We start from the raw sequence: 27,675 nt of genomic DNA, 5'->3' as shown, positions 1-27,675 counted from the left end.
GCCGTTCCTCATTGTGGTGAGGGGTCCGAGGCCGGGGAGCAGCTGGAGGCGGAGCTGAGGCTGCCGCTGCAGCCGAGGTCCCTCTGTGCTGGCTGCAAGCACGGGGCTGGGTGGCGGGCAGCTATGGCTTGCTGGAAAGAGTCGGTGGTATCCCAATGCTTTCCCCATGAGATTACCTACAATGAGGCCAGCAAATGCTTTATTACCAAGGATAGCACTTCTTCAGTCCTCGGGCAGCAGAATTGGGTCTTCCTCACTGTGCCCCGTGCAAGCTTGATCCAAGGCAGCTCCTGGGTGCCGAGAACCAGCCCCAGCCCCAGCCTCTCAGCCTGGGCCCACACCCAGGAACGGAGAGCTGGGCAGCCCCATCCACAGGACTGGCACACTACCGTGCTGTGCTCCAGGACCACCACCCCACACTTGTAGGCTGGGAGCTCTGCACAGCATCAGGGTGCTCAGGGTGCTCAGCCAGCAAGAGTGAAGGTCCCCAGTGCCCATATCTCCCTAAAGGGCAGAAATGCTTCTCTCTTGCCCAACAGCCCACAGCCTGGCGCACACCCCAGGAGCACCTCGCTCACCCCCAGGCCACGCTCCCACATCCCTGCCTGGCCCGAGAAGCTCCACACTCCCGATCCCTCCAGCGATCCTGTGTAGGACGGGGCCCCGTGGTGCTGCCCCATGCCTGCCCCTGATGCTCGCTCAGAGGAGACGTCCAAGGAGCTGCGTGCCAGGGGAGCTGGGACAGGGCAAGGGCAGCGCGATGAAGCCCAGGTTGCTGTAGAAGCTCAGCTGCTGGTGGTCTGCAGCACTGACTTGGCAAAACACTCCCCGTGAGCCTGGGAGGAGAGAGGAGAACTCAGACCGTGGTCTGGCTCCTCCGTGTTCCCTTGTGCAAGCTCATGGTGCTGGGGGCAGAGCCAGGAGCCCCAGTGAGGGCTGCCCCGGTTCCGAAGTGGGCAGGGAGCAGTCAGAATGTGGTTGGGGTGGGTCAGGGGTGCCTCAGCCCCACCAGCACGGAGCTCACCGTCGGCTCTGAGGGCGCTCAGCAGGCTTACAGCCAGACTGCGGCTGGCACCCGCGTCCTGCACCCGCGGGGCCGTGTCCAGCTGCACCAGGGAGGGGAAGCGTCGCAGCACGGGCAGCGGCACAGCCACCGGCTTCGTGTGGAAGAAGAGCGGCGCTTCTTCCAGGACACCCTGCAGGCGATACAGAGTGAGGGAACCCTCCCTCCCCAGCTCCATCCCGGCACCGCAGTCACACCCTCACCTGTCCCAGGACCCCCAGCTCCCGGGGGTACCTGCGCTGCATGGCCGGCAGCCAGCTGCTGTCGCGCTCTCGCAGGAATCGTTCAGCACAGAGCGCTCCAGCTGCATAGCCACAGGGGCCGCCCTCATCCTCCAGCACGAAGGTGTACTCAGGGCTGAGGCTCAGGAAGCTGCCCAGCGCCCTGCCAGACAGAGCAGGGCGCCGCTGAGCTGGGGCCGAGCCCAGCACAGAGGGAGCGCAGAGCTGCCGGCTGCCTCCATCCTGGGACGCAGCACCCGGCGCCCCTCCCAACCCACTGAGGCCCTAATGATGCCCTCTGCCAGTGTAAACACTGCAGCCCCCACAGGGACCAGTGGGGACAGAGCATCTCTATCCCCATGGCAGCTACCAGGACCCCACTGGACACGTCCTCCCTGCCCCACATCTGGCACCACAGTCCCGCAGTGGCCATGGCACGGGCAGAGTTGCTCCCCGCAGGGATGAGAGGAGGGCCCTGGCCGGCTGCTTCCGCACTGCCTGGGCACACATCCGGGGGGTCCCCATGGATCAGGTCTCACCTATCGCCCAGTAGGTCAGGGTGGGCCGCGAGGACCTCCACAGTGCTGGGCTCACCGTCCAGACCCTCCCGGAACATTTGGTACAGCTTTCCCTGGAAGAGCCCAACCCAGCTCAGTCCCAATCCTGCCCCACTGCTCCCCTTCAGCTTCTGCTGCTCTGCCACAGCCCCTTTGGAGCGTGATGCACTCACAGCTGCCTGAAATGTCCCCAGAGAGGAACACGACGAGAGCCACAGCCCTCAGCACCAGGGGAGGTGGGTGCTGCAGTGCCCGGGGTGCTGGCGCTGAGTGACGCGGTGCATGCAGCCATTGTGTGCTGCATCCTGCTGCCACAGCGCAGTGTGCTTTAAAATGAGCCATTGCCATTCCAGTCAGGCACCCCCTCGCAGCAGCTCCTGAGAAAACGCTGCTCAGCCCAGCCCGGAGCATGCTCAGAGGAGCCGAACAGCAGCAAAACATGCTGTCCATGGAGCATGTGCGAAGGGGAACCCTCTCATAAATTCCTGCCTTGGTCACATTAGAGCTCGCAGGGTCAGCACAAAGGACATCCTGGTGAGAACATGTTTTTCTCAGAGGAAGGCTCGGGGAGCAACAGGAGCAGAGAAAGGCACTCCTCAGCTCTGCTCCCAGCGCTGGCCAAAGTGCTCGGCCGAGTTTTTCCCACAAAGCTCCAATGGAAAGATGCATTCGGATGTAATCTGACAACTGGCAATTGAAAACAAGCTCTTGCACTGGGAATTGCTGGCAGTCAGTCTGACATTATAATCTGCTCTCATGTGCCTGCAACTCCTCCTCTGTTATTTATAAGCACTAAGCCTTGCGTTGCAGGGCACTGTGTTTAGCAGGGATGTGTGCTGTGCCCATGATGGTGGATTTGCAATGTTAGCATTTTTTAGCCCGGCGGGGCAGCAGAGCAGACAGAGCTGTGTGACCACTGCAGGCTGCGTCCCATGGGACACAGCCCTGTGCAGTTAACCCCATATTGGCCTGATCCTGGGGTTTGCTTCCCACTGTCATTGTCCTGTGCTGTGAGCTCAGCTCCGCGGTTGGTAGTCAGCACGCACTTTTCTTCTTATGCCATGCAGGGTGTGATGCAGGGTGAGGGGCAGGAGGGGCAGCAGGGCGGCATGTTCCATCTCACCTTGTCCTGGGGCAGCAGCGGGCGCAGGAAGTACAGCTGTCGGGATGGGAAGAGCGGAGGTGGATGGCAAAAGAGGTCACAGCTGTTCCCCACGGGCAGCAGTGCCTGGAGGAGGCAGTCTGTCAAGGAGCAGTTTGCTCTGCCCCCCACACCTGCCCTGGAGCAGAGCAGAAACTCCCCATGTTCCACCCCGAGCCCCAGCACCAGCACCCAAGCAGCTCTGCCCCTCAAGCACGCAGGAACCCAACGGCAGGGCAGGAACAGCAGCTATGGTCCTGGCTTCCCAAGCGCTCCTCCAGCCCCCAGTTCAAGGGCATGGTCTCACCTGCAGCTCTCCGGAGAGGCCCCCACGGTGCACCCAGGGCTCAGCGTCCTCCCCTGGGAAGAGCGGGGCAGTGATGCTCTGGCACCCTGCAGGCAGCAGGAGACAGATGTGTGTGTGACACAGCTCCCGGCACAGCCAGAAAGCTGCAGCCCAGGGCAGAACTCAGCACACTGCTTTGCAGCCCAGCCATCAGCATCTGCACGGACACTGTCACACCGTCACACCGTTGCTGCTTCCCCACGGATGCAGCTCATCACACGACCATATTCTACGTCAAACATGGAGCTCCTTCAGAGGAATGGAGGCTCCCAAGGTGATGAACAGACATTCAAAATCCGCCCTCATTTCTGTCATTACTGCTCTCAGTGGCTCACAGAATCATACAATTGTTCGGGTTAGAAGGGATCTTAAAAATCATTTAGTCCCAACCCCTGCCATTGGCTGGGACATCTTTAATTAGGTCATGCTTCCAAAATCCCCATCCAATAGAGGACCCACAGCTTTTCTTATTCCAGTGTCTCACCACCCCCCTGGTAAAGACTTTCTTCCATGCATCCCTCCTACCAGAGAGGCGGTCCTGGGATAAAAAAGGCTGAGAAACTGTCCTAGTAATAGACATTCCCTCTAAATCACAACAGACAGCAAAGTGCTGCTGCAATGTGTGCCCTCCCGGAACGCATGATGCTGCTTCCCCTCCAGGCTGCTTCACTTCATTTCCCCTTCAGTGGCTGCTCCCTCCTGACCAGGTCAGGAGCCATCTGCAGGGATGGTGCTCCAGAGCTAACAGCTGCTCACAAACCACTGAGCTGGGAGTTATGTCATGATGTACTTCTCAGAGGCAAAGGAACTGCACCAGACGACTGCTCCCTGCTGATGGCTGTGGGTGCAGGGCGGGGGCTCAGCCACTTGCGTGGTGAGGTGGGTGCGCAGCACTGGGACACTGTTGGGTCCCTGGGTGCAGAGATGCAGGGCTGGGATGCTGAGGGCAATGATCTCACTGCCTTGCAGAGAGCCCACAGCCCACATCTGGCTTCAGAACAGAGAGCCTTCATCCTCAGCTAGGCAGGGCAGACCCTCATGAGCCCTGTACCGATGGTGTCCTGAGCCCACCGCCGTCTCCCCAGCAGCCATGCTCTCAGCATAAGGGTGTGCAAAGTGCCAGCCTTCCCAGGCCCTTCACACCTGCAGGCAGCATGTGGGGAAGGGCAGCCCTATGGTGAGGACCTGAGGGCAGCAGCCCTTTGAGGGGGGAGAAAAAGACACCGCCATACTTACAGACAAAGCAGCTTCCCCAGGTGCCCTTGTGCTCGGGGTCACACAGGAGGTGGCCATCTGCAAGGGAGGAGCACAGGGCTGGGATGCACACGGGGGTCAAGGGGAAATGCTCCCACCAGAGCCCCTGGCATCTGGGCCAGACCCCGGGACTGCTAGGGCTCCCAGACACTTTCACCTCTTTAGGTAGAACGACAAAGCGAGATTAAGGCGCTTTAGCTGTTCCACTGTGCCCAGGGGCCCTTTGGGAGCTGGGCTGGCTTTGGCCAGGTGTGGGTAAGCGGCCCAGGGTGGAGAACTGTCCCCCAGCGTGCCCTCATTCACGTACCCAACCACAGCACAAAGGCGCTGGCAGCCAGCAGCAGGTTGCGGATGTCCCACAGGTAGGGGTGCAGGTCGTAGAGCAGCGCCTGCCCCGCACTGCGGACGAAGCGGCCGTGCAGGCAGCACGTCTGGGCACAGAGCTGCTGGAAGGAGCGGGCCCGGCTGCGCCACTGTGCAACCTGCAGACTGGGCAGGTGTCAGAGCAGCTGCAACGGGCGCTGTGCCGCAGCAGCGCCCACACCAGCCTTACCACACAGGAGTCTGGTGATCTGCTGGGGACTCCCATGCTGGGACTGTTGGCCCGGAGCCACCGAAGGTCTTCCAAGAGATGCTGCGCCTGTGGCCCATGATGGTAGGGCAGGTAGAAGAGCTCCACCAGCATCCGCGCCTCCTCCATGGTCAGTGGGGCACTGGAGTCAGACCTAGCCTCTTCTGAGATCAGTGGCACAGAGGAGCCGGGGCTTACGGCAGTCCCGTTAGTGAGCAGTGCTGTGGGGACAGGGCTGGTGGCGGCCCCATCAACAAGCTGTGAGATGGGGCCAGGGCTGGGGTCAGCCCTAGACCCTGAGGGTATATGGAGCACGTCAGCAGTGCTGGCCCCAGGCTGGGGACTGCCGGGAGGGCTGCTGCCCCTTTCCCTGACGTCGCTGCTGTCCAGGGGAGTGCTTTGGCCAGTGCTGGCCCTGCTGCTGCAGCATGTTGGTGTCCCCAGGCTGCAGAGGGTCTCACCAGGAGCTCCTGCCCACCCATCACTCCCTGCTGTGATGGGCAGAGCGGAGGAGGGCTCACAGCTCGCTCTGCTACCTGAAGCGAGCCGGTCCCGATCCTCTGCAGGGCTCCGTGGGCCACCGGTGGAGGTCCTGCTCCCATTGCCATCATCTGGCACTGAGGTTGCCTTCCTCTTTCTGTTCCCTGCTGTCACGTCACAGGGCTCAGGTTCATGCTGGTCTGCCCCACTGGGAGCAGTGTCACAAGGCTGCGGGCCAAGTAGGGCCTCCTGCCCTCCTGCTGTGCCAGGATGCAGCCCTGCTTCTTCCTCGCAGCCAGCGCTGGATTGCAGCAGAGTCCTTCCTCCTAGCAAGAGAGCAAAGGGGGGGCCTCACCGGCACCTGCACCAGAATGGCTGTGCGGAGAACAGCCCTGGGGCAGTTGTGCTGGGAGCTCAGAGCAGTGCTGGCACCTACCAGGGTCTGCCCAGACCGTGGGCTCTGACTTGTTCAGGATGTCGCAGCTGGGGAGGCTTTGCAGAGGCAAATGGTGCAAAGCAACAAACTTGTACCACGCTTAACCCCCACCTTCAGAGCTCTATTGTTGTTCCTAGCCTTCTCCTGAGCCCACGGTTTGAGGAAACAGAATGTGGAAAGCAGGAAGCATGCTTTGCTCTCCATCCTTGCAGCAAATGCCACATAACCCTCCTTCAGGCAGCTGGGCACTACCCAGAGCTGTTTACAGCCCAAAGCTGTTCCTGAACCATGCTGTGGGGTCACAGACCTCATGCACATTTCCTGCACATGGTCACCTTGTCATGCTGCCCCTGGATCTCAGACACCTCTCCCCATCAGTCTTCTCCCCCAGCACACCATCTTCTCTCAGCATCTGTTTCTCCAAGTGCTCTCTCATAATGCAGACAGGGACACTACTACATCTGCTGGTAGTACCTCCTGGTGCTCACCGTCCTGCATCCCATGGGCTTGCTCACTTCTGGAGCAGGAGAGTGAGCCCAGCACATAACTACCCACGGAACCAAAGCTTCAAACTCTTCTACCTCACCTTTCAGCTGCAAATCCCTCCTTTTCCCAGTGCTACTCACAGACTCCCCCAAGCAGACCCTGACCACAGGACGACCCCACTGCAGCTCCCTCAGCCCACAGAGCTCCCAGCAGAGCTGGTCCATGCTCGGGGCTGAGGATGCTGCAGGGTACCAGTTCACCTACCTGCCTCCAGCACCTGCTGCTTTATCTCGGCCACCCAGTCGAGCAGTGCCAACTCCAGAGCTTCCTGAGGGCTGTAACCTTCCTGCAGGCCCTGACCGTCCCCCGGCTCTGCTGAAGCCTCTGTTCCTAAGGAACAGAGCTCATCAGCTTGGCAGTCTCACACAGTGCTTTACCGAGCTAACCCACGTGACACCAGTGCAGGGCAGCTCACCGCCCGGGGGAACCCCGTGTCCAGAATGAACGTGTAGGGCCACCTCTCCCAGGCTGGTGGGAGCGGGGCTGCAGGGCTATGGCAGGGCAGGGCGGAGTCATCCTGGGTCCTATCCCATGCACACAACCTCACCGTGGCCGTGGTGCCCCGTGCACGGAGTGTCCCAGGGCACGGGGCCACGTACCTGTGCTGTCGGTGTGGGCACAGCCCCACAGCTCACTGCGGAACCAACTGCCCAGAGTGTGGATGGGGATGAAGTTGGCCTGGAGCTCGCAGTTGGGGTTGAGGAGCAGCCCACAGAGCCGGGGCACGAGGCCGGGGGCACGGCCCGTGTAGGGGCCCAGGAAGACACGTCGGCAGTCGTAGTCATTGGCAAAGAGGTTGTCCCAGATGAGGAGGCGACGCCGCAGGACGTGCTCCACCTCCTCCACCAATGCGACCGAGAGCTCCTGGGACACCACCTTTGGGCCTAGAGCATCAAGGCACAAATACGTGTGGGATCAGCGGGCACCAGTGGTGCGTGTGCACATCTGAGCACCAAGGGCAGAGCTGCGCACAGCCGTCGAGACAAGCAGGGCACCCACCTGTCCAGATGACCCCAATCTCTGGGAGCAGCTCCCGGCCGAGGGTCTGCAGGTAACGGGACCGAGCGGGGCTGGGGGAGCAGAGTGAGCTGCAGTACTCTGCAGAGACAGCAGACAGCGGTTGCAGCAAGCAGGGATGTGGAGAGGAGCTGGGCAGGGGGGTGGCACTGCCCCTCACAGCCTACTGCCGTCCACCCCGCTGCCTGCTTCTGTCCCCACCCTGAGGTCTCCCTGGCCGTCCCAAAACATGGTGGAGCCCTCAGGCTGCCAGGACAATCAGCCTGCAGGGGGAAGAAGTGCTGGGAGCAGCGCAGTGAGCACACTGGGGCCGCCAAGCACCCATAGCTGGGGGGGTACCTGTGGGGCAGAAGAGGAAGGTGGGAGGCAGGCCCAGCTCCCGGTACGCCTCGTTGGCCACAGAGGCCTGTGCCTGTGCCAGGGAGGGGAAGACGTCTCTGTCAGCGCGGCACATGCAGGGATCGACGTCGTCAAAAAGCAGCGCGAAGGCACCGCAGCCCAGGGCGGCCACCTGCGGGCACAGGACAGGCGCTAGGAGGGCGGCAGCAGGGGATGTGGGGAGCCGGGTGAGCTCCAGGCAGGGACGGCAGAGCGCTGCAGCACCCCGACAGATGATGCCCGCATCGCTGGGATACCGGAGGGATGGAGCTGCTCCCTCTCTGCAGCTCCTGCAGAGCCACCTGCAGGCATTGCAGCACTCCCAGCTCCCGGCTCTGCTGCCCTGAGCAGGCACGGGGCTGATGAGGCACTCAGAGCTCCCCTGGGGTCAGGAGCAGCTCACAGCCCCACACAGACGTTTGGTGTGGGCGTGGGGCCGCACGTAAGCATCTGTGACCCTTGCCAGGAGCCGTGGGGTGAAGGAATGGCCCACGGTACCTGCCTGAGTTTTTGCTGCAGCAGGAGCCTGTCCCCAGCACTTGAGAACACGATGTCCTGGCCAGCAGAAATGGCGAAAATGAACTCCACGTCGTGCTCCTGGGCAGCTTTGATGAGAGACTGCATCTGGGCTGGGGACAGAGCAGAAGGATGCAGTGAGATCTTGAAGGCACAGGAGGGGCAGAGGGGAGGCTGCAGCCTCAAGGATCAGAGGGAGAGAAGGGCTCTGGGGAGGTGGTGCCCAGGCCCTGAGACAAAGAGGACCCTCTCTCAGGGTCTGTATGTCCCAGCACTGCAGCATGTTGCCAGCAATCCACATAGGAGCTCTGTAGCTGCTGGGGTCCCTGGGGAGAACCCGTGATGGGGAGGGTCTGGGGCTCCTACACCGCACAGGATTCTATCAGGGGGAGCGTAGTTGCAGCCTGAGCCTGGGTGAGATGCAGAGCGATGGGAGCAGAATGACTGCAGCCCCCCAGCTGGGGCCCAGCAGAGCCACTACCTGCCTCATGCTGTGTGTAAGGCTCTCTCCAGAGCAGCCGGTGCTTCAGCTCGTCTTTGGGTGCGTACATGTAGCAGTTCAGGCCCCAGCGTTTCAGCCTGCAGCAAGGAAAAGGCATCACCTGGGGCGCAGACGGGCTCTTTGCAAGGCAGTCTGCAGGCAGGCGCGCCAGCCCTCTCCTCACTGTGCCTGCAGGTTCCCAGCCTCTGCTCCCAGCCCCACACTGTGCAGCCACAGCCCATCCTCAGCTCTCTGGATGGTGCACCGCAGCTGGAGTTGAAGGAGTGCAGGTTGGAGCTAAAGCAGGGCCTGGCTGTTTTGGGAGATGAGGCCATGCTGTCATAACGCCCTCCCTGGCCTCAAAAGCTGGCCCTCAAATTCTGGACAGTTCTGTCCAGAATCTGCACAGCAATCCAACATTCACTGGCGATCATCAGAACAGGACTCACACTTCCCTGGGCAATTCTTTCAGCACTCCTGTATGAAAGCCATCTGATTTATTCATTTGTTCTATTTATCCTCACAAGTGGACGACGTTTCACATTTTCCTATGGTGAATGGACTGTCATGGACTGCATGACACGATCACCTTACCTTATTTCTTCCCAGAGAAGGAAAGTAGAGGCAAACGCTCTGCTCACATATGGGAACACATGAACACACACACCGATTTGACTGGGCCATCACCAGCGCTCACCCTAATATCATTTAAAACATATCTCTTGCTTTCCTTTATCTCAGCCGCAGGTTTTCCAAGTTTTTCTAAGTTTTTCTGCGTTCACATCTCCCAGCGCACCCCCATTACAGCACATCTCCCACTCTGAGCACAGCACCAGCGCTGTTGCCGGCGCACAGCGATCACTCACAGCGCCCCGACCCCCCGTTCCAGCCACCAGCAGCACGCAGCTCCCCGCCCCGCGCCGAGCGCTCCGCCCGCGGCACCCCGAGCCCGGCCCGGCACCTCCGGCAGCCGCGGTGCTGCAGGGCTACAGCGCCATCTGGTGGGCACCGCCGGCATCGCCGGCTCCTGTCAGCTCCGTCCGCCGCCCACCACCCCGCGGTCCCCGCACCTCGGCTCGGGGCAGGACAGGGGCTTTTCCCCTTTCCCGGCCCTGGGAGCAGCGGGGACTGTCATGCGCCATTGGATTCCACCTTGTCTACCTTCCTAGTGACTGCAGACTGCAAAATTCATAGAATCACAGAATCACAGAACAGCCTGGGTTAAAAGGCCCACAGTGCTCATCCAGTCCCAACCCCCTGCTGTGTGCAGGTCACCAACCAGCAGCCCAGGCTGCCCAGAGCCACATCCAGCCTGGCCTTGAATGCCTGCAGGGATGGGCATCCACAGCCTCCTTGGGCAACCTGTTCCAGTGCCTCACCACCCTCTGGGGGAAAAACTTCCTCCTCATATCCAACCTAAACCTCCCGTCTCTGTTTAAAACCAATTCGGGATACTTGCCATCTGAAGAGCAGTTTCCTCTGTTCCATGGACCATGGCCTCCCATAGAAACCTGTGAAAGGGCAAAGCAGGTAAAAAGAGGAGCAATAAAAGGTGCTCTCTCTGCCTTTAAACACTGCAGCAACTCAAACTACAGCTGAAATGCACTGATGCAGCTCTCTCCACACATAGAGAATGCACGCTTTGCAGTGGGGCAGGACTTGGAGGCATATCGTGGTTTAACCCAGCAGGCAGCCATGCACCACGCAGCAAAGGGATGGGGAGAGAACTGGGGGAAAAAAATAAAATAGAAGTAAAAATTGTGGATTGAGATAAAGGTAGTACGTAAGACAGAGAAGGAGGAATGATAAAATAATAAAAACAAAAGAATACACAAAACAAGTGATGCACAACGTAATTGCTCACCACCCACTAATGGCCAGGCCCCCCCTCACCCCCCTCCCGGCAGCACAGCCATCCCCAGCCAACCTCTCCAGTCCTATTGTACAGCACAGTGCCACACGGTGCAGAACATCCCTTTGGCAGGTGGGATCAGCTGTCCTGGCTGCGCCTTCTCCCAGCTCCCTATGCTCTCCAGCCCCTCACTGAGAGTCTTTAATTCAGTGTGCGCGCTGATAAAAAACAACACCTGGTGTGTTATCACCATTATCCTCATCCTAAATCCAGAGCACAGCACCATGCCTGCTACCAGGAAGAAAATTAACTCCATCCCAGCTGAGCCCAGGATGAGGCAGCATCGCCGCCAGCGGCTGTGGTCAGGAACACAACCTGTGGGGATGCCCGTGATGGCACAGACCGTTTCACAGAGACCTTGTGTGGCCTCCACTGGAAAACACCAATCCCACGACCTTGTAAAGGGAAAGTCCAGACAAAGAAAGCACATCACGGAGCAGCCCTGAGGGCTGTCTGCTGACAGGAATGCTCACCAGTGAGCCGGGGCATTGCTGGCTCATACAACAGAACCGAATGCAGGACACACAGATCTGCTGTCAGCAAGCTCCATGGTGTTTCTGAGCATTTCTACTTCTGCCTCTTGCAGGTTTGGGAGGCTGTTGGGCACCAGTGTGTGACACGAGCTGGAGGCTGCAGCGGCACACAGCCTGCCCTGTGCCTGCCTGCCCTGCCCAGCACTGGGTGCAGTGAGGGGGCACTGCTGGTCCTGCAGCACCTCTCCCCATTGGGGCCACTGTCAGGGATAGGGCCTTCCTACTTCTGCTTGTAGAGAGATCTGGGAGGTGCAGAGCTGCTTGCAAAGCCAGTGGGTAAAAAAAAAAGCAGAGGAGAGCAAGTTTACCTGGGAGCAATGGGAGAACAGACAGGAACATGCATTGGGGAGATGCAGATTTAATTGCTTCTTAAAGAGAAAGTTAAGGGAAACACTTGAATGTTCAAGCTGAAGTCTAGCAAGAAATGGCATTTCAGCCATACAGTTAAGTCTCAGAATCACAGAATCATGGAATGGTTGAGGTTGGAAACGGACCTCTGGACGTCATCTGGTCCAATCTCTGCTCAAACAGAGCACCTACACCTACCTGCTCAGGTATGAAGCCTCGCAGACAATACATCATGTCTTAAACAGTGATGGCAATTAGCCATTAGGGCAGCTTCCTAGTGTCAGATGGGCTCAGTATCACGGGCATCTTTTAATTAGTCAAGCACTTTCTAGCAGACAAGAACAAGAACAGGGATTGAGAGAAGTGGATGCATTTGTTGTGCACGAGGGCAGACTGTAAGGACTCTGCTCATGCAGCAGAAAGGATTGGCTCTGCGTGCTGCCACGAGGCCAGAGCTGCCCTGAGGTGTGCGCTGCCTGTCAGGGACCCACATCCCTGCTGCCCCACAGCAGCCAGCACAAAGCATGGGCAGCCCGCTGGGCAGCACTGCAGCACGCACCGAGCGCTGTCGTTGCCAGTGGATCTTTTAACAAGCTTGAACATCTACATACCTGCGCCACTGGTTTTGAAGCAATATAGATTTGCTTTGCTAGCCATACCCCATGCATGGGGCCAAATCTAGAGTCACCCAAGGATCCCAGCAAGTATTTCATCTGAAGAACATATTTCCATGAAAAAGAGATTTTCTGTTGCCCAACCCATGGGAAGCCCTGCTCAGCCCACAGCTTAGGAGGCCCTGGGGGTCTGCACAGCCTTTGCACTGTGAGCTGACACTGCCTCACAGACGTGACATTCCTTTCTTACACATGCCGTGCCAGCAGCAGCATAGTTGACAACTCTCCAAGAGTATTCTGCCCAGAAAAAAAAAAAAAGATTAAACTGTACAAACAAAAACCTGTTGGCTCCTGCGGCAGCATCTCCATAGGAAGGATGCTCGTGCCCCGCTCTTTTAGGGACAGGTGAGCAGTGATGAGTTTTGCAGTGTGTTTGCCCCTTGGCTCTCCCGTGGCCCAGAAGATGACAGCAGTACCCAGTCAGCTCCACTATTTGCCATCCTCTGGGCCATCAGTGAATGCTGGAGATGTGGGAAAGCAAAGTCCCAAGGCTGCAGCCATTCTCCACCACCCGCTCTGTCCCAGATTTGCAGATTTGGTCACCCAGCCACAAGACTGCCTGTGCCCTCTGGCTGCCTCCAGCACAGTCCAGGTGTCAGAAGGGAGCAGGGCTCTGTGTAGGACACGCTGTCCCTGCTCTGGGCTGGCCCTGCCCAGCAGTGCCCAGCTCAGCACCCTGCCTGCAGCCCGCTCCCCAGCATGTCAGTGCTACTGCAGGGTGAGGGATGCTCTTCCTCCTTCACTTTCTAGAAATCTCCTCCTTCTGGAGCAGCTCTGCTGACAGCATCTCTGTCCTTCTCTTTCCCAGGTCAGCTTTCCTACACTGACTATTCTTGTCTGACTCATATTCCTCCTTGCTATCAGCTTCTCCGTTCCTACACTTTTTATTTGATTTGTGTTTATTTGTAGTGTTTTTGCCCCAGGCAAGGCAGCAGGCAGTGGGCTGCAGTGTGGTGATGCGCTGCCAGGAAAGGAGGAGATGCTTCTGACCAGCAGGTGCCAGGCATCGCCCAGCTGCAGAGGTGCGGAGCCGCATGCAGGAACAGCAGCTGAGGGGGGGCAGGGCTACACGGAACTGCCACGGAACTCCCTGCAGGCAGGGAGGCAGGAGAAGCACACCCCAGGGTTTGGGCCCCGTGGTGCCTAGAGAAGAGAAAGAGCCACCGCGCTGTGCTGGAGCCAGAGCAGCGCATCCCTGTGCCACACCGTGATGCTGGGAGGGGGCTGCGCTGGGGCTCTGAGGGACGCATCCGTGCTCTGTGAGGGAGCTGTGGACCTTCACCGGGGGCTGCCGGTTCCACGCCCTCGGGCGCAGAGCGCCGTGCGGGGCTGGGGCTGCCTCCCCCGTTCCCGGGATACGGGCCTCGGCGAGCTCGGCTCCCAGCGGCCCTTCCCGGTCGCAGCGCGCTCCTGGTGGGCCGGGACAGCCCCTCCAGCGCCCCGGCGAGGCACCGGCCCCGTGGGGACCGGCAGGACCTACCTTCCACCACGCCGCAGAGGAAACGCGGCCGCCCGGCCATGACCGCGCAGAAACGGCCCTGCGGCGCTGGGGCGGTCGGAGGGGCGCGGGGAGGGATGGGGCGGTGCGGGGAGGGCAGGAGGGCGCGCGGAAGGATGCGGGGAGGGATGGAGAGGAGGGCCGAGGGCCGGAGAGGAACCGGGGGGCGCGGACGGAGCCGCCGCAGCGCAGGGGGCGGCCCCGGCAGGTGGGGCCGCGGAGGGGCCGGGCGCGGGGCGGGGACTTCGCGCAGCCCGCGGGCAGGGCGGCCCGGCGGCTTCGGACGGCCGCGGGCGGTGCCGGGGGGGGGGCGCCGCCGCAGCTCCGCCGCCCCGCGCCGCTTCTCTCGCGCGGTGCGGGCTGCGATGCCTCCGCCGCCCACCGCGGAGATCGGGCCGTTGCGTGATTCACCTGCCCGCAAACATCGGGCCTTTGTCGCACTGCTCTGGGCCGCTGACGCGGGTTTGGCTCGTGATCCTCGCCGTCCCACAGGCCCTGGTTTGCAGAAGTGCTGCCACGTCAGTACTTCCCTGGCCTGCAGCTGCACGGACACCGGCACCTGTGTGCGTGCAGAGCCTCGTGTTCGTCATCACTGTGCTACCCTGCTCTATTTCTGGCTGCTTTTCCTGTTTGTCAGACAATAGTGAGGCAGATCTGTGTCCTGCAGCCTCTCTGAGCCACATGACTTCGTAACGTGGAAGCACGCACGTGGCTTTGTTACTGTGGTCCATTCGTGTGTGGGGGATGAAGCCAGAAGCATTGGTGCACTCCTGCACACAGACACTGCCGAAGGCCCTCCCAGCAGCTATCACCACCAGTAGTGCTTCCATCTAACCCACCTGCATGGCTTTGCATAGGAAAAATGGGTGTCAGAGGCCAACAGAGCCAGGGTTTGTGGCATCTCCCTTTCCCCCTTGCAGGTTCAGGCAGTGCTAGGAAGCCAGGTGATGCTGTCTGGGCCATCTGGGCAGTGAGGAGCCTGCAAGCGACTGACCGGCCACAGCCTGACAGTCAGAGTGCACCGTGGGCCTCTAAAATGTGCTCAGAGCTCAGTGACGTGGCATGCAGGCAGCTGCAGAATGCAAGGAGCGCTCAAAGCATGCGAAGATTCAGCCCCTGGGACAGGCACGATGCTGCTCATAACCAGAACTATGTTCATCAATAAAATCTGCATCAGGGCAGGAAAGCCAGCTCAGTGCTGCCAGGCTGGGTTACTTGAGCAAGCTGCAACTACCAGGGCTGGCTGGACACAGGCCACGCTTGCTCACCTTCTGCACAAGCCTGCGCTGCAGGGACAGGCTGGGCTCCAGGTTGGCCCCTGGGCTGGGCGACGCGGTGGCCAGGCACAGCTCTGGGCTGGGAGTGCTGGGTACCCAAACTCCATCCTGCACCAGCAGCCAGATCCCAGTGCCACCATCCACTGGGATGCCAGGCTGTGTGGGGCCCTTCAGTGGGGACAAGGACAGTGCCCCTGGGCAGTGCCTTTCTGTCCCTTTTCTTTCCCAAGTGTGGATGCACTGTATCCAGTACTGAGTGCTGCTGTCCAGAGGGCAGAACCAGCTGCACCTAGGGCAAGCCCTGCAACTTTTTCCTCTTCTGTTTGTTCTTTCTTGATGAGCCGCAGCCTCTAATTCCTACGCTGGTCCCTATTTATTCTACAGAGTGTGCTGTGCCAGTTGGGTCAGCATTTCAGGTGTCCATGAAGTCCTCCTCTGCAGCCATCCATGCCCTCCGGCGCAGAGGGCACAGCTGTGCTCATGGCACGGACTGTAGCACCCAGTCTTGCAGGATCTGGGGCCAGTGCTCCATCTCTTCCCACCTCGGGGTGTGGATGGGGCCTCTGGTGGGCCTGGGAGCTGAGAGCTCTTTGCAGGATGTGACAGCACGGAAGGAGAAAGCTGCTTTTCCCAGGTAACAGCAATAGGCCAAGAGGTGGTGGCCCTAAGTTGCACCAGGGGAGGTTCGGGTTGCATATTAGGAACAATTTGTTCACAGGAAGAGCAGTCAGCAGTGGCACAGCTGCCCAGGGAGTGGTGGAGCCGCCATCCCTGGAGGTGTTCGAGAGCTGTGGAGATGTGGCACCGATGGAAGTGGTCAGTGTGCATTGTGGGGGTGGGTTGGGGTTGGACCTGAGTGTCTTGGAGGGCTTCTCCAACCACGGTGATTCTGTGATTGTGTGATTCTACGAAAGGCACTGCAGGGCTGCTCTCCTGGCTCTGTCGGGCGTGGTGATCTGCCGGCTGCATTCCCGCAGCCCCAGCCCTGCGCTGTTAGGGATGGTGCTGCTCCCAGCCTGGGGCCTCGCACCCTCAGCATCCAGAGAGGCTGCTGGCGGGATCAGCCATGGGGACACAGCAGCTGAAGGCGCAGGCAGCAGCCATCGGCCCGAAGGCCTGGAGCCCCACAGGGCCGGCGCACTGCAAGCACCAACACACACACACGTGTACCCCCACACACACACACGTGTACACACACACACGTGTACACACACACACATGTACACACACACACATGTACACACACACACACGTACACACACACGTGTACACACACACACGTGTACACACACACACATGTACACACACACACACACGTACACACACACGTGTACACACACACACGTATGTACACACACACGTACACACACACACACACACGTGTACACACACACACACACACGTGTACGCACACACACACACGTGTACGCGCACGCACACACACACGTGTACGCGCACACCCGTGTACACGCTCTCTCTCTCTCTCCCCCCCTCCCACCCACGTACACGCCGTCCACGCGCTCTGCGCCTCGCCCCCCCGCGCGCCCCCGACACGTGCGCGCCCCGCCCCGCCCCGCCCCGCCCCGCCCCGCCCCTCTGCCCAGGAGCGGCGGCGGAAGCGCTGCGAGCGGCGGCGCGGGATGGAGCCGCCGGCCAAGGAGGGGCCGCTGTTCGTGCAGCACAGCAACAAGTTCGGCGCCAAGGTGGGCTTTGCGCGGGCCGGGCCGTGGGGTGGGAGGGGTCCGGGGTCGGGCGGTCTCCGGGCCGTGGGTCGAGCCGAGCCGGGCGTTCTGCGGGCGCAGCCGAGCGATGGGGGCCGCCGGTTGCTGTGCACGGGCGGCCGCAGGGGAAGGGCGGGTGGCGGCCGCGCTCGGCGACGGGACGGGACGGGACGGGACGGGATGGGACGGGGCGGCCCCGCGCTGACTCGGTGCCTTGCAGCGGTGGAAGCGGGGCTGGTTCGCGCTGTTCCCGGCCAGCCAGCACGGCGTCGCCCGCCTGGAGTTCTTCGATTGCAAAGAGGCGGCGGGTCCGGTCGGGCGGTTGGGCACGCGGCGCCTGGACAAGACGGTGGTGCGCCTGGCGGACTGCACCAGCGTCACCCCCGCGCCCTCCGAGAGCGGCCCCCGCGCCGGCACCGCCGCCTTCCGCCTGGAGACCAGCGGCCGCAGCTACCTCCTGGCGGCCGAGCAGCAGCAGAGCGAGGAGTGGGTGGCCAAGCTGTGCGAGATCGCCTTCCCGGTGAGCGGGGCGGGGTCGGGGTCTTCGCGTCTCGGCGTCGCGGCCCCTCGAAGCGGCTCCGGCCTCAGCAGCTGCCCGGGTTGGGTTCGTGGGACCGCGGGGCTGCTCAGCGCTCTGTCCCCGGGGGTTCCTGCCTGTGCCCTGCGCTCTGCGACATCCGCTTTGCTGCTGTGCTGCCGCGCGGAGCTCTGCTCACCCCCTGCAGACACCTGGCGAGGGCTGGATGAGAGCTGGGGGTGTTTCCTCCGGACCCAGCTGGCCTTGCCTTTCCTGCAGAGGCAGAAGCGGAACCCCGAGCATGGTGCAGTACCCGGCTCTGGGGCCCGTCAGACTCCTGGGAAGCACCAGCAGCTCTGGGAACAGGGCGGCCCCTCACCGAGCCTAGGGGTCACTCCCCGGTGCCAGCGTCCGTGCTGGCCCGCGGCACAACCTTCCAGCTTCCCTGCCCTTCCCCGGGCTGGCTGTCAGCTGTGCATTGCATCCTTGTGAAGGCAGTTCACAGGGCAGTGAACTGTGGCTGCACTTGTGGGCATCCACATGGCTCCGTGAGGGGGGTCCCTGCCCGCCTGGACCCACGTGTGTTCTGTGCTCCTTTTGGGGTGGGAGGGTTCTTTGCTGCTGGGCAGTGCTCGCCAAACTCAGGCTATGGATGCAAGGCTGGGCTTCTCTGCAGGGCCTCCCTGCAGCTGTCAGTGACTGGCCCGGCTCAAAGGTACTGGTATGGCACTGGGAGTCATTCCATGTCTGTGGCCCTGTGTCATGCAGACAGCGTTGCAGCCTTTGTCCTAGGCAGGGCTCCTGGGGCTCAGCTGGGAGCCCACCACCCACCTTCAGTATGGTGGGAGCAGTGATAAGGCAGGGAGCACTTGCTTGGAGCAGTGCTATGCTAACACCTTTGTTCACCTGGTAGCTGCCAGTTACACACTTAGGGTCCAGAAGCTGGTCAGCAGATTAAGGATGAGTTTGGCAAGGTGCTGTGAGGTCAAGGGGCTGTACTGAAGGCCTGCCCTGGAGCACAAGGCGTAGGAGCTGCTGCATATGGTCTCTGCAAGAAAGCGAAGGTGCTTGGTTGCAATTTCTGCTCATCTGCTTGGAGAGTGAGATTTTGTGTTGTGTTAATTGCTGTCCAGAAGGTGAGCAGCTTGGGAATGGGCTGGGGAGATGATCTGAGTTCAGGATGGGATTTCTTTCAAGGTCCTACAGCTGAGTTGGAGCAATTCCAAGCACAGATACATGTTGGACAGAGAATGGCTTGAGAGCAGCTCTGAGGAAAAGGATTTAGGGGTGTCAGTTGATGTAAGACTCAGTGTGAGCTGGCAGTGTGTCCTTGCAGCCCAGAAGGCCAGCTGTATCCTACGTTGCATCTAGAGAAGTGTGAGCAGCAGGTTGAGGGAGGTGATTCTGCCCCACTGCTGTGCTCTTGTGAGACCTGCATCCAGTCCTGGAGCCTCCAGCACAAAAAGGATGTGGAGCTGTTGGAGCAGGTCCAGAGGAGGGCCACAAAGATAATCAGAGGGCTGGAGCACCTCCCCTGCAGGGCCAGGGTGAGGGAGCTGAGGGTTTTCAGCTTGGAGAAGAGAAGGTTCAGAGGAAACCAGATAGTGGCCTTCCAGGACCTGAAGGGGACTACAGGAAGGGTGGGGAGTGGCTTTTTATAAGAGCAGGTAGTGACAGGATGAGGGGAAATGGCTTTAAACTTAAAGAGGGAGTAGATTTAGACTAGGTAATAAGAAGAAATTCTTTCCTGTGAGGGTGGTGAGATACAGGAACAGGTTGCCCACTGAGGTTGTGAACATTCTTGCCCTGGAGGCATTCCAGGCCAGGTAGAATGGGGCTATGAGCAGTCTGTCCCTGCGTATAGCACGGGGTTGGAACTACAGGATCTTAAAGGTCACTTCCAACACAAACCATTCTGATTCTTTTTCTTTTGAAGATGAGGAAAGGCACAGTCCAACAAAGCCCTCAGAGGTTCTTGGCTGCCTGATTCCAGGTTGAGCTCTGCTGCGTTGGATACTTCAGGAGAGCAGAAGCGGCTGCTGTCAGCTCTTGGACTTTGGGTTTTAGCAGTGTGCATCCTGTTTAGAAGCCAGAATCTGTTGGCCTTGTTTGGGCCTTACTTCTTGCAGGGGAGCTCATATGACTAGTTTTAAACTGAAACTGCAGCAGCTTGTCTTCTGCAAGATGTGCCGCAACCCCGGCCACGTGACCCTGGGAAAGTTTCCTGCTTGCTCTGAGCTCGGACCCTCATGCAAGAGCACAAAATCCGCTGGAAGGTCTGTTGCAGAACATCAGTGGGCCCCTGGTTTGCATGGGGCTGCCCCAGAGGAGGGTCCCTGGGGGCACCAAGGGTGCGTCTACCACACGGGTCCTCGGGGGACTCTGCCGTGGAGATGTGGCCTCTGGCAGAGTGCTTGTGTTGCACTTTCAGTTCTGCATATGCTAAAAGTAGGAGTGCTCGCTTCCCTCTGCGGTCTGTGCGCTAATCCTGGCACTGTCTTCCTGGCTGTGCAGAAGCAGGACGCGGGCTGCTGGGTAATGGCATCTGCTCCCTCTCCTGTTTGTGTAGCTAGGAGAGCAGCCGGGCCTGTGCTGTGCTTTGGGTGCTGATATCAGCTGATATCAGAGCACATCTGTGTGGAAGTGGGGCTGTTCTTGGCCTCCACAGCGTGCACCTGTGTGCCAAGCCTGAGCTGCCCCAGTGGTCAAGAGGGCAGTGGTGCTGTGGGCACTGGGGTCCCACGAGGGGACTGTGTCAGTGCTGTCTTTGCTCAAGGGAGGGTCTGGAGGGAGGCCTGCTGGAAGGGGAGGGAGAAATTCTTATTTGAAAGAGTGGTCAGGCATTGGGACGGGGAAGTGGTGGGGTCATGTCCCTGGAGGTGTTCAAGAGCTGTGGAGATGTGGCATTGAGGGACATGGCCAATGGGCACGGTGGAGATGAATTGGGGTTGAGCTTGATGATGTTAGAGGGGATTTTTATCCCCTATGGTTGTGCGATCTGCTTCCTGTCCCATGCACTGGGTTGAGGGTCGTGCTAGGGTTTCCGTGCAGCCTCTCCTACCCAGTCCTGTCTCTTTCTGTCCATGTCACTCTGGGTAGGTATGGTCTGTGGTGCTGGGTGGGAGGAGGCTTGGCTGAGCTGTGCTGGGCTGGGTGGGCCCCTTGCGGAGAGCAGTGGGGCCTGGGGAAAATGGGGCAGGGGACAGTGACCGCAGGGTGTCCTTGCAAAGCTGGTGCAGGCAGAGGGGCTGGCATTGATCATCTCTCTCTCATCAGAGGAATGGCCCCAGAAATGCTGCTGTGGCACTCCAGAGTTGTGGAGAGGGCAGTGGGGAGGCACCAGTCCTGGAGATGGCCGTGAACTCTATCTACTATTCGAGAGATGAAGGTGGGGTCTACTGCTGCCCTTGCTGGGCTTCTACAGGCAGTGCTGAAAGCAGGGGGTGGGATTTCTTTGCCTCCCCTGAGCGCCCCTATTCCTGCAGTGAATGCCTTCTGGGTGACAGTGCAGCGGACTGAGGCTGCGGAGCGGTGCGAGCTGCGCGGCTCCTACGTGCTCAAGGCTGAACGTGACAGCCTCATCCTGAAGGACCCGCGGAGCAGTGAGATCCTCTACGTCTGGCCCTACCGGCTACTCCGGAGATACGGCCGGGACAAGGTGGGTGTGTGGATGGGCAGCCAAGGGTACTGCTCGTCCCTGGCTGCTGTGGCGTTGATGCTGTGGACCCTGCCAAGTGCTGCGGCTGCTGCAGCCCTCGGTGACCACAGCAGCATCTCTGGGGCGTCTGTGACCCTTGGTCTGCCCCCAGCTCCTCAGTGGTGTCACTGTGCAGCAGCGTGAGCTGTGGTGTTCCCACCCCTCTGGGGGGCCTAGCTGCACAGCCCTGCTCCACGTCGTCCTTTCCCAGCTCCCACTGAGGCCATCGCAGCCACTGCCCACCCTTGTTCTCTCCCTCTGCACTCCAAATCCATGCTGCTGGGGAACTCGGCACTCTGATGGCTCCCAGCATGTATTCATCCTCTTGAGGGCAGTACTTGGAGCAGGACGGGCTGTTTGAGACGCCTGTTCTGCTCTGGATGTGTTCACCTTTTGGGGCACACTGCCGTGAGCCTGACTGACCTGTGTGGGCCTGTGCTTCCCCAGTGTTCTGCAGCAGCAGGTTCCCCATCTATCCTGCTGCTACACAGACTGCAAGCTGTACCTGCTAAGCTGGGGAGGGAGAAAGTGGCCTCCCTGGGGCTGTTTACAGAAGTGATGCCATCAGCTGCAGCTTGCCAGCAGCATGTTCTGTGGCACTTCACCAAAACAGAAGCAGAAGCTAAGCTGTTCTCAGGATGGCAGTGCCTGAGGCAGGAGCAGTGCTGAGTCACTGGAGGAGCAGGTGGCTGCACTCCTGGGTCCCCTGGTGGGTACGAGTTGGCTGTGCGTGTGCGCAGCATGGCTGACCCACACACAAACAAGTCTGTCCTCAAAGGCTCTTACAGGAACCACAGACAGTTGCTACGTGCCAGACAACACCAGAAAGACTTTTGGTCTCTCCTGGGTTCAGGGACCGAGGTTTGAGAAGGGTCTGTGCATTTCCTGGTGGGAACTTATGCAAGAGTGTGCTCAGCCTGAGAAGTACAGCCTTGGTCAAGGCTTCTCTTTACTGTTAATGACAAAGTACTTAGATGCTTACAAGACAAATGCTTTGCTTGCTGTTCGTAACCGAACTGCTGTTTCTGGCCTTTCTCCTATGGGAAGTTGCATTCCTCTCTTGGATTCCTTATCTTCGTGCTTCCCTTCTGCCTGACCGATGCTGACTTACCCAGGATATCCACAGCATTTTCTCCTGCTGAACTGTTTTCTTCTTGCCCTACTCAGTTCCCAGTGCATGCTCTGGTGCCAGTTGTTGAACCTGCTGACAAAGCTCAGGGAACAGGACAGCCTTCAGCAGGGCCTGCAGCTCTGGCCTTGGGTGACTGCAGCGCTGTCCCCTCAGCTGCGTGCCTGTCATGGTTTTATGTTTTTTTGTTTTTGGTTCTCAATATTCCACATCACAACATCATGGAGTGTACTGGGAGTTCAAGTGTTAATGCTCCAATTCCAGGCACCTATCCCTGTACATTACAGAAGCCATGGGATCTGGCCCTTCCGGGTGGGGCGGTCTCTTACTGCCTGGCAGTGGGTGCTGGAGGGTGCTTTCCTGGCCGTTCCAAGCTTTTCAGGTTTGAATCGGTCTCGGGAACTCTCTCTCTCCTATTTTATTTGATTTATTAGTCTCAATTTCAATCAGATTGTATTATATTGTGTTATCTTGCATTTCGATATCATAGTTAGTAAAATAAGTTTTCCTCAATAGATTGTTGCCGCTGTTTTTGTTTTCCTCCCTTCCTTCCCATTTTGTGGGCTGGGGAGGGGAGGGCAGGGGCCTACCACCCCCTGGCACGGGCATAAATTGATCTCGTTAACTCCGTGACAGTGCCCCATTTCACAGCTGTTCCAGCCTGATAGGCAGTCTTGCCTCTGCCTGGGTGCTGTGCAGCCACTGAGCGAAGCACAGCCTCAGTGCTCACAGCAGGGTGCTCAGCTGTGCATCAGGGGAGCATGGCCTGCACGGCTCTGGGTGTTGCTGAGCAGGATGTGACTCCTGGCTTCTCTTGCAGGTGATGTTCTCCTTTGAAGCTGGCAGGCGCTGTGATTCTGGACCAGGGAACTTCACCTTCGAGACCAAGCAGGGCAATGAGATTTTCCGCTTGGTGGAAGCCTCCATCCGGGAACAGAAAGCTCAGGTGGAGGAGAACCAGCAGAGCTGTGACTCGTTGGAATCTGACAACCCCAGTGTGGTGCTGATCCGCCAGGCCCTGGCTGACGCACTGAGCCTGGAGCAGCCCACAGAAGGGGATGATGCTGCAGCACCCAAGGCAGGCCTGGCACCCCGGCCTTCTGCTGCAGCAGAGGAGAGAGATGCGATATCACTGCTGAAGACCCGGATGCTGCCAGAGCCACCTGTGCTGCAGGCCAAGCCCCCCATCACCAGCACCCCTCCACGCTCCCCTCTGCCCAAGGTGCCGCGGGCCGTCCTGCCGGACAAGGATCCCTCCAGCCTCTACTCAGAGCCTCTGGACTCCGTGAAGAGCTTCCGACCCAGGCCGGACCCGCTGTACGCGGACCCCATTGACAGCAAGGCCGCGGGGGCTGCGGAGGGGGTGAAGCTCCGGGCGCCGTTCCCAGGTACCTGTGAGCAGCTGCGTGCCCAGGGCTGCGGGCCGCTGCGCAAGGAGCACATCTACGACGAGCCCGAGGGCTGCGCGCCCCGCGTGCTGCCCGCCGCCGCCAGCATCTACGACGAGGCACGGCCCATAGGTGAGGCCTGGCGCACGCAGGGCCACGACGGCAAGAGCGGCTATGAGTACCCCTACAGCCCCAGTACTGATGACTATTCGGTTCCTGCCTTCAAGGCCAAGGGCCCCAAGCCGGTGCCTGCTCCCAAGCCCCCGGCAACGTTCATCTCCAAATGTGCTGAAAGAAGTGAGGACCCTGGCAGGCGGCGAGGGAATCCTGCTACTGAGAAGGCGGCCGTCAAACCCGGCCTGAACAGCAGCAACAACAACAACACGGAGGTGCTGTACTGCCGGGTGATGAAGCCCCAGCTTGGGCAGAGGAAGGAGCAGTGTGTGGATGAGTGTAACTTGTCTCCTGTCTATGAGGACCTAGGAGAGATATAACGTGCTGCTGCTCTGCTCCTGCCTGGGGGGCTTTGGGGCCCAAACTCAGCAAGGAGTGGCACAGGCGGCTGTGTTCCATGGCCCGGCGTGGGGCTGGGGGCTGTGTGGGACGGGGCAGAGCCTCTCCCACTCGTCAGCTCTGAGGGGCTGTGTCTCCTTGGGGCTGTCCCACACTCCCAGGGTCAGAGTGCACTGGTGCGGTGCTGCTCGGCTCCAGGGCCCGCCTCACTGCCACCTGGTGGGGCAGGCGGGTGGGCTCTGCACTGCGCCTGCTGCTCTGACTCCAGAGGCTCTGGCTGTGCTATGCCTTTCTCTCTGGGCCAGCCATGGGGCTAAGATGCTCACTGCAGCGCCGGGGGGGCTGCTTGCCATCAGTCTCCAAAAGTATTTTTATACAAAATTATTTTGATATTAAAATTTATATGTCTTATGATGAAGTGTTTGCATGTGGCATGTTAGGCACGTAGCTGGGGAGATGCTGGTGCAGTGTTGTGGTGTGTGATGCCCTGTAGAGCAGTGCTCACACTGTCTGTGCCAGAGCTGCCGAGCTAAGAGGAAACCAGAGAGACAGTGGGTGGCAGCTCCAGCAGTGGCCGGGATGCCCTGATGCCAAGGGATTGAGGGATGTGAGAATGAGCCCCACTGAGGCTCTAGTGTGCTAGTCAGGATGAGACATGTTGGGATGACCTGAAAAAGTGCGGAACTCTCTTGGTCAGGGCCAGGCTCAAGGTCTGTGCTGGAGCTCAATGGCTCTTGATCAGTCACAGGTTCTCTGCTTAACCTGGTGCATTCCTCTGCTGATTCCCCTTTTATCCTCATGTACTTGTGGAAGGCTGAGGGTGGTCCAGTCTGAGTCCCACTGACTTTGATGGCAAATACTGTAATTGTGCTGTTTATGAGGAGAAAGGTTTGGCTATGATTTTAGTGTGCCTTGGGCAGAAACCTGCAGAGAGAAAAAATATGTTGCTCTTTTGGTGTTGTGAGAGATTTTGTCTCCTCTGTGTGGGGATATGCCAGGTACCTTGGTGCTGCCTGTCCCTCAGTCTGTCTTGTGCTGCTGATGGCTTCTGCAAGTTCACCAGCCTGCTGATGGAGATGGAAGCAGAAGTCTGATATTCCTGTGCAGAGGACTAAGCATGAATTCAGTAGCCCAAGCTCACAACCAGAGAACCACAAACTGGTAGCAAGGTGTGCAGGGCTGTGTTCACATTCCTAAGCTGGTGAGATGGAAGCAAGCAGTGAGTTCTGACCGGGTGTGTGATGTCTGGGTTGCAGGAGGAGCTGTAAAAGTGCAGCAGTAACTTGAACCAATTTGTTGTTGTTGTCTTGTGCTGCATACTCTTTTCTGCTGGGGTTTTGCTGCAGTAAACTGGAGAAACACCTCAGAGGTGTTTTGGGAACCAGAGAGAGGCTGATGCTGTTCCTGCCCAGGACAGGTGTGTGCCTGCTCCCTGTGCACAGCTGTGGGGTGACCCCACGCAGGTGCTTCAAGTCCTAGGAATTCTCAGGGAAGAGCTCTGGGTATTGCATTGGGGGGCACCTGCCCATAAACCTTCTTTGTGACTCCCGTGTAAGGCTCTAAAACTTGAGTGATGAAGTGCAGCCTCCAAGGAGCTGAGCTCTAGGCTCCGCCTTACACATGTGCTGGGTACTTGCACATCTGCATCACTGCAGTTGCTGTGTCTGAGGATACTGAGTGTGTCTGTCCCAGCTTTCACTATAAAGAATGCCAGTGAAGAAGGAAAGTGCTCCAGCATCTGTGCTAGATTCAGTGCTCTCCCTGTAGCCCTGCACTCCTCCTGGATGGGATGGGATATTTGCTCTTCTTGCTTCAACAGTGACATCTTCTCTCCGTTAACTGGCCTAAAACAAAAAGGTAAGCACACAACTCAACATCTGTCTTCTGCATTTGTCCTGCTTTCTTTACAGGCATTGCCACATGTCAACAGCGCGTGCAGCACAGAAAGCTCTTGCTGATCTGGAGAGCAATCCTTTTTCTGGCTCACTGTTGTAGACCAGGCTTGCCATCTCCCTCAGGCTGCTGCTCTGTGCTCCAACTGTCTGGAAGCAGGTCAGGGTGCCATAGGTGCTTTGAGAAAGCATAAGAAATAAGGCAAATACAGAGTGAGCTTTTGGCTGGTCATAGCCTTCCTGTAGCCAAAGTTGCAGTGAATTCTAGGAGCAGATGACCTTGCTGAATTTTTGTCTGGATTAGGTTTATTCGGTCTGCCTTCTTTTGTTTCCTGTTATTTCCACATGTTGAACAGTGAAGCAGCTGGGCGAAGCTCACAGATAGCCCTGGCACATCACAGTAATTGTGCCATGACTGAATGCAGTCTGCATGCTTGGGGAACAGCATCCTGGCATTTTCTGCCTTGTCTATGTGCTAGGAGCCAGACTGCGTGGTGCACAGAATATCATTTGGATATCAGGCTTCCTTGTATGTGGGCAGCCTATGAGCCTTCCTGTTCCCTTTTGCTAAAAGCCTAAACTCCAGCTGAGAAATGTTACTGAGTACAGCAGGTCTAGCAGCCACGGCTGAGATGAAGCAGCATTCTTGGTCTCTGTAGGCCAGTTGGCAGTTTTTATCAGGAGAAAAATACTTGGGAAGTGCCAAAGCCCAGCCATATCTTCCCCTTTGTATCGCCTTTTTCTGTTTCTTGTTCCGGAAAACACGTCCTTTTATAACCACTTCCTCCTCCCATATGGGGTCGTAGCATGGTGCAGGTGTGAGACAGCCGTTCTGCCAGGTTATTTTTTCCCATTGGAAATTGGGAAATTTCCAATGGCATTAGGGAGAGCACTCAAAAACACACTGGCTGTAGGGTTATTGCCCTGCTTCACACCAGTGACCAGGCAGAAGGCTTCAGAAGGAACCCCCAAACACTCCCAGATTTGTGGTTTCTTTCCCCTTGTAGTCCCTTTTCCCTCTTTGCGAGTTTCTCCTTTGTCAGCCTCCTTTGGTTCACAGTAAACCATCAGCTGCTGTTGATGTACCCTTTCCTACTGATAGAATTGCCCGAATAATTTCTATCTCGGTCATCAGATCAGATAAGGAGGAAGGGGATTATTTTATCTGCTTGTTTTTTCATATTATCTGGTTAGCATGCTGGAGGTGAAACCATTTTTGTGTGCATTACTGCCATTTGTTTCTGGCCACTTCTCAGTTCCTCACCCCCTGAGCTTGTTTGTTAGAGGTGAGGACTGGCCATCTGCATGCACGCACACCCCAGGAAATGCATCTCCCTGTGCTGCTGGGGATGTCTCCCTTTCCTCCAGGTACCTGCCCTGAGCAGCTGCCCGCATACTGCCAGCTGCCCGGGCATGGGGGGCTGCCAGGGCACGGGAAGCTCAGATGCATGCAGCAGGAACCAGCAGCAAAGGCACACAGCAATATGGGGAGTGGTGTGTCCAGGCTTTGTGCTGCACTTGAGTCAGCCTGTGTGCAGTTGGTCATGGCACAGCTCCCACGTGGACACA

General features: G+C 58.7%; 2 protein-coding genes across 22 annotated transcripts; one reads left to right on the top strand and one right to left on the bottom strand.

The window, feature by feature from the left end:
- Positions 1-182: 182 nt before the first annotated feature.
- Positions 183-14,154, bottom strand: LOC116216702 (protein O-GlcNAcase-like). 20 transcript variants are annotated; one of them, XM_085214979.1, is made up of 17 exons: positions 13,955-14,154; positions 10,467-10,518; positions 9,008-9,105; positions 8,509-8,639; positions 7,972-8,143; positions 7,615-7,713; positions 7,215-7,499; positions 6,820-6,945; positions 5,136-5,959; positions 4,890-5,064; positions 4,565-4,621; positions 3,290-3,375; positions 2,965-3,069; positions 1,824-1,915; positions 1,267-1,447; positions 1,025-1,196; positions 183-836 (listed from the first exon to the last, which is right to left on the bottom strand). In XM_085214979.1, the coding sequence occupies exons 1-17, from the start codon at positions 13,992-13,994 to the stop codon at positions 700-702; spliced, it is 2,832 nt and encodes a 943-aa protein (XP_085071105.1). In that variant the 5' UTR covers positions 13,995-14,154; the 3' UTR covers positions 183-699. The 20 variants fall into 20 exon arrangements, 18 of the variants coding, with proteins under 18 accessions (XP_085071105.1, XP_085071097.1, XP_085071096.1 ...); XM_085214971.1 differs by having other exon boundaries at positions 8,513-8,905; positions 9,008-10,518; positions 13,955-14,050; XM_085214970.1 differs by lacking the exon at positions 13,955-14,154 and having other exon boundaries at positions 8,513-8,905; positions 9,008-9,484; positions 9,602-13,919.
- Positions 14,155-14,352: 198 nt separating this feature from the next.
- Positions 14,353-24,628, top strand: DOK1 (docking protein 1). Of its 2 annotated transcripts, none has more exons than XM_085215003.1 (5): positions 14,353-15,883; positions 15,968-16,952; positions 17,191-17,490; positions 20,973-21,145; positions 23,134-24,628. In XM_085215003.1, the coding sequence occupies exons 2-5, from the start codon at positions 16,316-16,318 to the stop codon at positions 24,193-24,195; spliced, it is 2,172 nt and encodes a 723-aa protein (XP_085071129.1). In that variant the 5' UTR covers positions 14,353-15,883; positions 15,968-16,315; the 3' UTR covers positions 24,196-24,628. The 2 variants fall into 2 exon arrangements, with proteins under 2 accessions (XP_085071129.1, XP_085071130.1); XM_085215004.1 differs by lacking the exon at positions 14,353-15,883 and adding an exon at positions 20,764-20,875 and having other exon boundaries at positions 16,867-16,952.
- Positions 24,629-27,675: the final 3,047 nt, after the last annotated feature.

Source organism: Meleagris gallopavo, chromosome 35 (genome assembly GCF_905368555.1).
Source record: "Meleagris gallopavo chromosome 35, MGAL_WU_HG_1.1, whole genome shotgun sequence".
Classification (NCBI taxonomy): Eukaryota; Metazoa; Chordata; class Aves; order Galliformes; family Phasianidae; genus Meleagris; species Meleagris gallopavo.
The sequence above is the reverse complement of the archived record's forward strand: the minus strand, read 5'-3'. Positions and strand labels throughout refer to the sequence as shown.

What these genes read in the sequence shown, in the direction of transcription:
- LOC116216702 (XM_085214971.1), bottom strand. An exon ending in CTGCTGCAGCAAAAACTCAG is followed by an intron (nt 8,144 to 8,512) that starts GCAGGTACCGTG and finishes CTGTGCCCGCAG; the next exon opens with GTGGCCGCCCTGGGCTGCGG. An exon ending in CGCTGCTGCCCCAGGACAAG is followed by an intron (nt 1,916 to 2,964) that starts GTGAGATGGAAC and finishes GGGCTCTTCCAG; the next exon opens with GGAAAGCTGTACCAAATGTT.
- DOK1 (XM_085215003.1), top strand. Translation starts at nt 16,316, where the DNA reads ATGGGGACACAGCAGCTGAAGGCGCAGGCAGCAGCCATCGGCCCGAAG. An exon ending in GCAACAAGTTCGGCGCCAAG is followed by an intron (nt 16,953 to 17,190) that starts GTGGGCTTTGCG and finishes GGTGCCTTGCAG; the next exon opens with CGGTGGAAGCGGGGCTGGTT. An exon ending in GGAGATACGGCCGGGACAAG is followed by an intron (nt 21,146 to 23,133) that starts GTGGGTGTGTGG and finishes CTTCTCTTGCAG; the next exon opens with GTGATGTTCTCCTTTGAAGC.